Below are 12737 nucleotides of genomic sequence, written 5' to 3' on the forward strand. Positions count from 1 at the left end.
CATTTCAGGTTCAGTAGCTCTGTCTTTCAGCTGGTAATTGTGTACTGTACTGTGTGTGCACAGAGTGCTATATAGTGTTTCATATTCATATTCTATATGCAGTCATAAAACTCTAGCTGCTGTCCAAACTAGAGCAGTTAAAGTTTGTTTTGGAGTTTGCATTAGATTGGGCCTGGCAGGAACAAATATATCTTTCATCAACAGCCACTGGTGACTCACCCAACCAGCCCCACTCATAACCTGTAGAATTATGTATGAGTCATGCCTTGACTTCACTCCATCCCTTGTTTGACTTTATGAAGTCCCGCAGGTTCGTTCACTGCATACGTTTAATAAAAATGTTTGTGTCTGTTTCTATATGACGAGTGATGCGAGTCATGTGACTGTTTTGATACCATTGACATGTGCCAAGCTGTAGGCTGTGTGTGTGTGTGTGTGTGTGTGTGTGTGTGTGTGTGTGTGTGTGTGTGTGTGTGTGTGCGTGCGTGCGTGTGTGTGTGTGTGTGTGTGTGTGTGTGTGTGTGTGTGTGTGTGTGTGTGTGTGTGTGTGTGTGTGTGTGTGTGCTTGATACTCTGCCTTGCTGTGTTGAGTTTTGCCATTGTAAAAGTGTATCGATACAGTTAATGCAAAACAACAGAGCCATTGTTTTACTGAGGAGGATAATGCTCTGTGTGTGGGCTGTTGCTGGCTTTTATCAGTCAACTCCTCTGTTGACTATTCTGCAACATTACAGTGTGTTGTCTAAATGATCTGCTTGAGAGCGTCTGTTATGTTGCGTGGGAGGCTGTTCTACTTCTGTAATACTATAACTCGCTGTAGGCTAGCTGCCATATTTCCTAAACATACCCAGGAAACTAGTGGGAGCCACCAAAGGAGTTTCACAACAGTTCATTGAACTTCCAATATGTCTAAAAACATTGTAAAACATTTAAGTTTTCAATGTTAGTGTTTCAGAAAATCTAAAATAACTTAATATAACCCTTCTTGTTATATTGAATTGTGCCAGATCTGAATACCTGCTACACGCTTAGTAAAAAAGGTTTTATCTAGAGCCTAAAGCCACATTGATACCTGTTGCTAACATGCGTCCTTTGTCCTGATCTTATCCACATTCTGATTGTGCCCACATTGAAGCCGTTGCATCTACACATGGTGATAAAATGTGTCTCTTATCCATCCACTCTGTCCACAATGTAACCAGATTTCCTGGTGCCTCCCTGTATGCAGATTATTTGACAAATATCTTTCAAAATAATATTAATTTATTTTAAGACAATTATTGATGCCATAAGTCAATGGTGCTACTTTTCAATGAGTTTGAGGCCGATATAATTATTTAAATGTTTTATCCATCCATATCTGTTTATACTTGATTGATATTCAGATACAATGGGTCCCTGACTACCTCCGGAGGTGGTCAGGATGATCTGATCACAATCAGATCACAATGAGTATTTTCATCGTTTACACTAGTCTAAAAATGTGGGCATAATCAGAATGTGGACAAGATCAGGAAAAAAGACACATGTTAGAACCAGGTATAAACAAGGCTTAAAAGGGTAATTTGGCTGTCCCCATAGGAGAACCCTTTGAAGAACCCTTTGGGTTCCAGGTAGAACCCTTTTCAGTTCCATGTAGAACCCTTTCCACAGTGTTCTACATGGAACCCAAAAGAGTTCTACCTGGAACCAAAAAGGGTTCTCCTATTGGGACAGCCAAAGAACTCTTTTGAAACCCTTTTTTCTAAGAGTGTAGGGGAGGGATGGCATCAGATGGCATGGAGTAACAGAGAAAGACTCCAAGCACTTTGGAGCTGGTTGGTTTAGGCCTCAGACGTGTTCAGATGCTGCAAACTGATACAGAGAGACTGAGGAAATGTTTACCCAAAACTGGTGACTGATGTCTTACTGAGGTCAAAGGGCAAGGTTGGGGGTTAAGTTTATGTAATTACGGAACGATTGCTTTTGTGTGCTTTGTTCCATCTTACTTATTTGACCTCAGCAAAATCTCAAGTCATGTTGATTTGCTGCATGGTTAATATGTTGCATCTGTATACAGCGCCACATGGGAGTGTGGATGGTTCCTGTGGTCTTTATAATTACTCAGTGCATAGTTGTTGCATTGGATATGTCATAGTCATTATCCATTATGAAACATGAGAAAGGTCCTGTGACATGATTGTCTAAAACACAGGGTCCTAATTATGAAACATGAGAAAGCAATTAGCACTCATATTTATTCATATCCTTTCAGATCAAGCTGTGTATGTGAGATAACCCATTCTGCCTGATGTGCTTCCTCTTTGGGCTTGAAGTTGGAACAGATACCGCTGTCTGCAAGTAGACACCCACTGGGCACAGACGTCAGTTCAATGTCTAGTTTTGATTTACATTTGGTTGAGTTGTCAACAAATGTGAATTCAACTTGAAATCAGCAAAACATTTCACTATGTCATTGGATTTAGATTAAAATTTAAATGACCTTAAAATGGACTTTTTTCCAAATCCAATCAGTTTTTCACATTGATTCAACGTCACAGATTTATTTTGGTTGAAATTACGTGGAACGTTGATTCAACCAGTTTGTGCCCAGTGGGCAGTAAGAGAAAACAAGAGAATAAAACTTTATGGATGCTTCTTCTGTAGAAGTCTTGCAAACTCAGCATAATTTAGCAAAATAATCTATTATAATCAAAACCATCCCTGGTTCAACCCCAATTCATGGCTCATAGACCCAATGTCACAGCAATCTATTCGGCACAGTTTGTTATTTACCCAAAGTCACTGTACAAATAAATCATTAACTGACGAGACTGGCTTCAATGTGTTGGCAAAGTAGGCATGGCCAGGGTAACTAAACATATGCCAACGGAAACAATAGATCCTGTCGAGTAGCAGTTTGATGGCTTATGGTTCTGTATGATTCATTTGGCAACTTTGTCATGATGAAAATGTATTCTGCACACACCCTATTGTGGGCAAAGATGGTATAACAAAGCCAGAAGATGCTGGTCAATGATGAACAAACAAACCTCTTTTGGTGAAAAATGTACGTGACTGCCCGTTTTACTCAGGTGGTTGAAACGTCCCTCATGTAGCAGAGTAAGACAATTATCTTATTGATTGATGGGGAAAGTGTTTTTAAATGTAGTGCATTTATCTTCAACATTTCTAAAATGTCTCCGAACATTTCACCCCTCTGAACACACCCATGGTGTTGCACCTGTGTCTACAGTACAGGAGGTTGGTGTCACCTTAATTGGGGAGGACGGGCTCGTGGTAATGGCTGGATTGGAATGGTATTAAATCCATCAAACACATGGTTTCCATGTGTTTGATGCCATTCCATTCCAGACATTATTATGATCCGTCCTCCCCCAGCAGCCTCCACTGATCAACAGTGGAATGCTGGTTCCCATTCTGCATTCTAAGAGTGATTCTCATAGCTCACTATATTGGGATGCCACAATGGGTGTGAGCTAGCCTAACTGCTTCCATTGACAACACAGAGTCAACTTAAAAGCCTTTGGGTACAGTGGTGACCTCCTGAAAACAGACCAGGGCCTAACTACTGCACACACACTATTGTGACTTGTGACTAAGTCAGGGTGAGAGTCGTCTGACCAGTGTACCATTTCTCTCTGCAAGGGTGTCAGATGTCACAGTTAAAACAGGAAACAGAAGCGTTGTGGTTGTGTTCTGGATGTGTTGATGTTTTAAAAAAAGTGTACTTACAGCTGAGTTACTTTCAATGTGTCAAGCAGTCATGGGCGATGACTGGACCTTTGTACCTTTTCATTTTGAAAAGGCCATACAACATTAATGTGATAGCAACATATAGGTGGAATGGGTCGCGGGTGGCACAATTAGCCATGCCATGGGGTTTGTGAATGTGTGTCTGAGAAAGTGGGCCAGAGGATAAGGGCATGTTATAATCCTGAAGTGGGTCTAATCCTGAATGCTGATTGGTTAAAACCATGATAGAAAAGAGGAAATCAAAAGAAAGACTCAGAGAGTGGGCGAGGGATAGAAACCAAGTTTCAGCATCTTTTCAGTGGTTACTGGGTGAGAACAGCGGCCTACTCTAAGCCTAACAGTACCTCTCTCTCTCGCTATGTCTGTCTGTGCGTCAGGAGTTTTGACCAACTGAGCGTGAAAACAGAATACAGCACCACGACTGACAGGGATGCTACGTCCATGATCAGCTATGACATGTCAGCCTTCAACAGCCTCAGCCCCAGCAAGTCCAAAAATAAGGTATGTCACAATATAGTAGACAACAATAGGAGTCCTCTGTTGTGTTGTGGAGAAGTCATCTGGAAATATACGTTCTATATTTGAATTACTGTACTTTTAAACCCCACACTCTTTAACATCTGTGAGGCCAATCTAAGGTAATTTAGGACAGACTCATCTAAGAATAATGATGAAATGTGACTATACAATACATAGTAGCAAAACATACTGTACCATACATTTTTTATCATAGTTCTGTTCTACAATTGTCAAAGGTATGTGTCAAACAGAGAGTACTTTCAGAGTGGTTAGATTCATATGCAACACACTTGATATTGATCAAAACAATGACTAAACATAATTTCAGAGTGACAGAATCTGTCTCTTAGATTGGAGACATTTACCCCATACTACTGCTTGCCACTGCTTGCACTGTGCCTGGCTGTGCAGTCATATAGAAGGTGTGCAGATGAGGGCAGTATTGACTCACTTTGTAGGGCCCTGGCTGGAAAAGAGGTAAGGTAAATCCCAAACCAGTCCCTCCCTTCCTCCTCACTCCTCGGCCCTCCATTTGCACGATCAAGTGTTATTGAGGATGTAGGTGCTAATTAGACCATTTGATAGCCACTTCAACCGAGCCAGCAAGGCCGCAGGCTTCAGGGCGAAGTGCTATCCCAACACGCACCGCGATATGTACATAAACAGTACAGCAGTTCAGATTCTTCAGACAGACCCCTCAATAAAAGTTTGAGTCAGTTTATAGCTTCGTATTATGCAATATTTAGGTTTTGAATACCGATCTATATGATCATTTCTTCAATGCCTTGGGGCATTAAGATAAATGTAAGAGACGTTTATCAGGATGCCTCTTAAAGTTGTATACCAATCATTAGGGTTGAAGGGTATAATATATGCCCACCTACAGATGCAGTATCTGAATTTGACCTATATTGTCACTATACTGTTAATATAATCATGTGCTAGTGTGGGCTTACAGTGAATGTATATCAATTATTTAACTAATCTGCATTTCCTGCGATGCAGGAAAATTCTCAACACCAAAAGAGTGATCAAATTAGAATCCTAAACCTGTATTACATAACATCATAGATATCGTAGGTGAGATGGGATGGTAGAAATGATATGTTAGGACTGAATTTCTTCCTGTGTTATTCTCCATTGGCACCTACTTGTCCAACCTGTTGTCCAACATGTGCACTGTATATTATAGTAGTTATGAATTATGAATTATTATTATTAATGGGGTAGGATTCACTATCTATGTTCTATTGATATCAATCCAGCTTTCACAAATACGTAATTGAGTACATTAATCCGTTCAAGAAGAATGATGTTTCCCTGGAAACTTTGTTACTGGAGTAGAAAGAATAGGATCCTGTGTCTTTTATTTTATTCATTAAAATTAAGAATTTCTAAGCTAGGCATACAATTTGGAACATGAACTTGAACACATTAACCACTAAGTTTGTGCCTGTACCTGTCATGTGTTTCCTGAAAGGTCTGAGGCCATTTAGAAACAAAAGAACAATCAGCTCTGTTTCAACAGGATTTTTAATAGGTGAAAGTCCTGTGGAGATCCAGAGTCTGTTTCTATTACTGAAGAAGGATGTGCACAGGTCCATATGAAACAACAACAGCAAGTCATTCAACTCATGCCAGTTATAGGCACGAAAGGGCAAAAATTTACATCCTTTCGTGTGTCAGAGTTGGTCGAACCATTCGCACTGTACACAGCTAAATCATGCAATGATTAGCAAATGTACATATTGTGTTGGGTACAACCAAAATATATGTTTTTTTCCCCTTGTCTTTTCCACTGTATTATGATATTGATAAAGATGTCCCGGGGCTACTGACTTGCCCCAGTTTGATTGAGGGAAGAAGGGTGGAGATGTTAGTCAGACATCCGTGTCCATATATTCTCATTGGATAATTAGTTCATGTGGGTTTTTTTTATGTGAAAGCTCTTTCACAATAGCCTTTATGCTGCACCTGTGATAGAAGTGGAATTATGCCCTGAAGCAATGTACCTTAGTTTGTTTGATACAAGTCTACTCAGGGCTAGACAGATATAGATACACACGGATATCACACACTCTCTGTCTCTCTATCTGTCTGTGAAGGTAGAAATAAATACTTATTGTATTTGGCGGCATTGACTTTTATCCCAGCTTAGTAATTGTATATTGTTATCTTCAACCAAGCAGCTTAGCAGGAAGTTAGAAGCTGATATACATTCACTTTTTGCACCTGATTTGCTATTGGTGCAGGATATGGTTATTATGCCGGGACTGTAAGGAAAATAAATCTACAGGCTAAAATCCAGCAAGTATCGCTAAAATGGTATGTAGCGGTTTCATTTTAAGTGTTTGTGTGTGTTATCTTTAGTTATGATGTTCTGTATACTCTTCCAGCCTGTACTATAGTAGGAAACGGACAAACAGAGTGTGCTGGGCTTTTGTATGTATGCTACTGTGTATGTATACTACTGTGTGTACTGTGTTTTTGTTTAGACAGCCTTTATGTGATGTGTATGTTTTTATTGATTCTATGGATCCTGGACTCCCTGGAGAACAGTGGCTATCCTGGCTAAATAGACTATCCTGGCTAAATCAATGAAAATAAATGAAATGACAGAATACAAAGTATACAGACACCAAAAAAACATTAGGACAGTCTTGTTCCATGCGCATATAGGCAGTGTGCGTCATGGCTGGATAGAACTTTCTTTTCACTTTGACATTATAGAGTATTTTGTGCAGATCAATGACAAAAAAAATCACAATTAAATCTATTTCAATCCCACTTTGTAGCACAACAAAATTTGAAAAAATCTAAGGGGGTGAATACTTATGATTCCCACTGTATAGATTGAATAAGACATGGACATACGGTAGGTACATTGTTGTGTTTGCTTCTAGGTATGGTATGTAATCCAATAGATCTTATAGAAAACTAGTATTATTTGGTGATCCTCACATTCCTTGTTTGCCTCGTTGGTTCTCATTCGACGTGTCCGGCAGTGGGATTCAAAACCTGTGGATACTGACTTGTGGGAAATTGTATTAGTCACATGCGCCAAATACAACAGGTGTAGACCTTACAGTGAAATGCTTACTTAAGAGCCCCTAACCAACAATGCAGTATAAAAAAGTACGGATAAGAATACAAAATAAAAATAACAAGTCATTAAAGAGCAGCAGTGAAATAACAATAGCGAGACTATACACGGGGGGGTACCGGCACAGGGTCAATGTGCGGGGGCACCGGTTAGTTGAGGTAATATGTACATGCAGGTAGAGTTATTAAAGTGACTGTGCATAGATGATAACAACAGAGAGTAGCAGCGGTGTAAAAGAAGGGGAGGGGGGGTCAACGCAAATAGTCTGGGTAGCCATTTGATTAGATGTTCAGGAGTCTTATGGCTTGGGGGTAGGAGCTGTTTAGAAGCCTCTTGGACCTAGACTTGGCACTCCAGTATCGCTTGCCATGCGGTAGCAGAGAGAACAGTCTATGACTAGGGTGGCTGGAGTCTTTGACAATTTTTAGGTTCTTCCTCTGACACCGCCTGGTATAGAGGTCCTGGATGGCAGGAAGCTTGGCCCCAGTGATGTACTGGGCCATGTCGCACTACCCTCTGTAGTGCCTTGGGGTCGGAGGCTGAGCAGTTGCCACACCAGACAGTGATGCAATCTGTCAGGATGCTCTCGATGGTGCAGCTGTAGATCCTTTTGAGGATCTGAGGACCCACGGCAAATCTTTTCAGTCTCCCGAGGTCTGCCTAATGTTGTCAATACCATAGAATTAGCCATTCGAAAATGACTTTAATAGGATCTCTATGGTCATTGCCCAGGTGCTGTAGCAGTTTGATCCTTTTTCTACCTGGCTGTTACCAGAGAGACATCTACACCAGTGTTTCCCAACTCTGGACAAGCACACCTGATTCTACTTGTCAACTAATCATCAAGTACTTGACAAGTTGAATCAGGTGGTTTTGTCCGGTGGCTACAACAAAAATGTGTGCTGTTGGGGGGTACTTGAGGACCAGAGTTGGGAAACACTGATCTATACCATTCAGCTTGGCCAGTTTGATTTTGACAAGAATGCTATATACTATAGACTATCAGTTACATTTCAACTTACTACCTACAAATTTAACCCTAACACTAACCCTTACCCTAACACTAGCCCTAACCTTAACCCTTACCTTTATTCCAAACCTTACCCTAACCGTAACCATAGCAGGCAGTTGCTTATCAATAGTTAGTCAGTTGATTATCAGATAATTTGTTGATAGTATGACCATCTGTAGAGCATCTACAGAAGAACTATCCAAATAAAGTGTGACCGAATATTTACCTAATCTTAGAAGTAATAGTTGAAGATGTTAAGGATTTAAGGTTAATGCATTATTCAGAGAATTAATCTATTCTATGTAAATGTACTACATCATTGAGCACATCTCATATCAGGGCTCTCCAAAACGTGTTCCTGGAGTGCTACCCCCCTGTAGGTCTTCGTTCAAACCCCAGTTGTAACTAACCTGATTCAGCTTGTCAACCAGCTAATTATTACAATCAGGTGTGCTAGATAAGGGTTGGAGTGAAAACCTACTGGACAGTGGCTCTCCAGGAATAGGATTGGAGAACCCTGCTTTATATCAAGACTGAAAAAAAGTGAGATGGGAACTAACGTCTGTGGTTATTTGTATAGCTGTGCCAAAACCAACAGGTGTGTCTGTTCTCCATCTGGGTATTTATCTTTCTGTTTTTTTTACTCTGTACCTCCAAGAGCTCAGACAGAGTGTTGAACCGCATCGGCAGTTTTTTTTCCATGAAGAAGAAGAGCCGGAGCGGTTCACTCTCAGCAGACTCAGAGGATGGATCTTGGCTGGGTCCTGGCTCACCCGTCTCCCCCCAGTCCCCTGGTTCTCCCGTCTCCCCCCAGTCCCCTGGTTCTCCTTTCTCCCCCCACCAACCTCCACAGGAAGACTGGCAAAGGACCCCCACCACCACCCGGAGAGAGGGGGAGGTAGTGGAAGCCGGAGCTGGGCCAGTGCAGGAAAGTTTGTCAGAGCTCCAGGAGGAGGGATCGGTGTTCAGTACCAGCTCCAGCCCTGGTACCTCCAGCCTAGCCTCTCTGGTGGTGGTGGACGGAGGGGACCTTTTGTTTGCAGGCAGCGACAGCAGCGGTCGTGGCAGCGTGAGGGAGGTGCAGGCGAGCCGGGCCGAGGCAGAGTCAGACGGAGAGGCAGACAGGAATTCTTGGAATCTGACTCCCACGAACTTGTCCTCCACCGGAGCAGACCAAGTCCCAGAGCTCAGCTCCACTGAGGTCGTAGTGGGAGAGGCGAGCAGGAGGCTGCAGGTACATCTGGAACAAACCACTGTGAAAGACAGAGAGGGGTCGGGCAGCCCAGTGGTCCAAAACACCCTCAGGTCATTTGAGCTCTCCCAATCTCACCTTAAGACTGACTTCACACCTCTGGTCACAGAGTCTAAAAAGACCTCCCTGAAAACATCTGTTGGAGGGAAGGGGAGTTACCTGGTGGGAGTGACTGTAGGCTCTCAATCCCGCACCCCGTCCTCCTCAGATCCCCAGCCAGAGGGAGAGGAGGGGGAGGACAGCCCAGCCATGGGGAAGAAAAACAGGAGGAGGGCTCTGAAATCCACCAGCAGCAGCTCGGCTGAAACAGCTCCCCCCACACAGACCACATTACATGGGGGAGAGGAGGGGACGATGCAGGACTCACCAGTGAAGCTACATAAAGCCTTGTGGGTGGAAACACACCTGGGAGAAGAGGAGGGGGAGAGGAAGGGAAAGAGGAAGAGTGCAAACTTGCATCCAGTCCTGGCCATACCTATGACTGTGGCCCCTGTGGAGTACCCTGATACTGCAGGTGTCCTGGCCACTCTAACTCCTTCAGCAGTATCAGCAGCAGAGGCCAGTGGCAGAGAGCCAAAGCCAAAGATGGCTGTATCCACAGCACCAGACTCCAAGGAGTCCAAAACAACAAACAAAGCCCAGCCAGAGGCGAACAGTCCAGGCACAGACTCAGAGAGCAGCACCCCTCTAGAGTACCAGATGACCCTGAGCAAAGAGGAAAAGCGCAGGAGTGTGAAACTGTCCCGCAGTGAGAAGATTTTCCTTAAGAAGGTGTATGTGAGCCCTGAGCCCAGTTTTGACGGGGACGAGCAGACAAAAACAGAGCTAGAAAAGAATGACATCGCAGACTTGGCTTCAAAGATTCCTCAGAAGTCAGAGGTGAAACTGTAAGTATCTTTATTTTACATTTTCTTTGGTCTTTGTAAAGAGTGCTTTGATCCTAAAGTGAGAGAGAGAGATTGAGAGAGAGACTGAGAGATTGAGAGAGAGAAAGAAAAAAAAACACCTGAGCTGTGCCTATTTGTACCAGAGGAGAACAATAACAGCAGTTCTTAGTACAGCTGAAAAACTCCTGCGTCATTAAAATGTCACATTACTTACTGTATACTTTACTTGGACTACATGATTACTGATAGTACTACTATAGGTCATCGACTATGCAACAATACTGTATCTTCCTATGTGATTGTCACAAAATACTGTGTGCACAGTTAGTCTTTACAACCCAGTCAGTAGACTTCCTTAAATTGTTAAGTCAGTTGTTCAAATTAACTGTTTTATTTCAATCAAAATGGAGATTTACTCCAGGCATTATTTCCATCTTGAATGATGACTAATGGCAGAAGCAACTAGTCACTTTGTTTGACTAAAGGGTTTAATGAGTAGACTCAGTACAAGGCTGACAAATGTAAGGCACACTATTCTGATATCCACATATCTTTCAGACATAGTAATGCAACAAGGCATGTTTTTTGTTGTATCATATTAATGTGATGTAGCCTGTTTTTTAGATTAAAATGTATATCTTTATGGAATCAATTTGAAAATGCTTGGAATTCATCCAAGACTCTTCATGGATTTATTGTTCTACTGATACCTGAGGGGATGTTCTGCATTGCTGGAAGTTTTAAGTGAGAGCAGTTTTTTACAATCTGTTTGGTCAAGCTACTCAGTGCAGAAAGATTTATTTCAGTTTCACTTTGCACGTATTGCTAAAGGCTGTTTTCCTTATCTGAATTACATGTTTATTTGGTTTTATAATGGTTGGTATAAATGAAGTACCATATCAATGTAGTTAAACAACAACACCTGTTTGTGGTGACAAGTTTGTTCTGCACACAAAATGATTTTACCCTCCTGTCCTCAAAGTTAATCACACATTTTCTCTCTTTTCTAAACAGCTCGCCAAGCCTCAAACAAGTTAATGTAGACCTCAAGGAACCAAACAATGACTGTATCATCACTGCTGGAGAGATAACCAAGGGTACAGACTCTGATCGAAGACACCATGACCCCAAGGCTGTAGACAGTTCCCCAACGTCCCCAACCCCAGAGCTGGATGAGGCCTCTCCAAACACAACTATGCCAGGACGTAAAACACAGCCCAACACAGGAGGTTCAAGGGTTAGATGTCAGGGGACGACCCAGGTCGCCCCGTCTAAACCAGGTGACAAAGTAGGCAATGTAGCCAGTCGGTCAAAGTGCCCACCTCCTCCGGTTGGACCCAAGTCCAAAGCTGTCCTGGGCATGGCTAAGGGAAAGGGTCTCAAAGATGGTGGCAAGGCAGGGATTTCTAGTGGGGCTTCATCACAAAGGACACCTAAAGATGGCGGTGAGAAAACAGAGGTTATGTCACCTACATTAAAGGATCAACCCACCGCAGGAAAAACAGAGGTCACCGACAGCCCCAAGTCGAAAATTCCCAAAAAGTCACAGACAGAAGCTGTATCAAAACCTCCACTGTCACCAGGCACAACCTCAGTGGTTGATGTTTCAGTGGCTGTGTCTCTACCTGTGCTTGGTTCCAAACCCCAGAAGATCCCTAAACCTAAACATTTAATGATTAAAACAGACAAAAAGCCTATCACCGAGGAGGTGAATGAAGTGGGTTCAGGGGGGAAACCAACTCCAGGGCCTGTTACGTCAGAAGAGGCATCACCTACTAAAGAACCAGACATGTCACCTGTGAACTCAGATAAGGTAAACCTGTTCAATGGGATGGAGAAAGACCCTGAGGACAACACGACTGACATAGCCAAAACAAGTGAAACCAAAGATGTCAAAAAGCAGGCTCCCACACGCCCAGACAGCACCAACAGCAGCATGATACCAAAGAGCCGGTTACCCAAAGCCCCAGACAACTCTTTGTCTCTGGTCAGAAAGATGAAAGATGGCAAACTCCAAACCATCGACACAGGGAGTAAAACTACCAAAACCACTGAGAGAGCATCAGTTGTCAGTAGTAGGCCTTCCACACCAACCAGCCCAAAGCAGCAGGAGCTTCCCAGCCCAGAGGAAAGGCCCCCAGATGAGACAATGACCACTGAACCTGAGAAGGGTAAGACAAACATGTCATGGATTTTGAACATGGGATA

The 12737-nt window shown here is 42.7% G+C and overlaps 1 protein-coding gene across 2 annotated transcripts in view; it reads left to right on the plus strand.

Moving 5' to 3' along the window:
* The window catches only part of LOC115172780 (beta/gamma crystallin domain-containing protein 1), a 50629-nt gene that overhangs the window by 17562 nt on the left and 20330 nt on the right, over window positions 1–12737 (plus strand). Inside the window, exons 2-4 of one of the 2 annotated variants that reach the window (XM_029730525.1) lie at window positions 4134–4257; window positions 9049–10529; window positions 11544–12700. In XM_029730525.1, the coding sequence (XP_029586385.1) occupies window positions 4134–4257; window positions 9049–10529; window positions 11544–12700 (2762 nt within the window). Of the gene's footprint in view, window positions 1–4133; window positions 4258–6298; window positions 6601–9048; window positions 10530–11543; window positions 12701–12737 lie in introns of those variants that run through there. The other variant, XM_029730526.1, reaches the window with a different exon arrangement.

This window comes from Salmo trutta, chromosome 33 (assembly GCF_901001165.1).
Source record: "Salmo trutta chromosome 33, fSalTru1.1, whole genome shotgun sequence".
Taxonomy (NCBI): Eukaryota; Metazoa; Chordata; class Actinopteri; order Salmoniformes; family Salmonidae; genus Salmo; species Salmo trutta.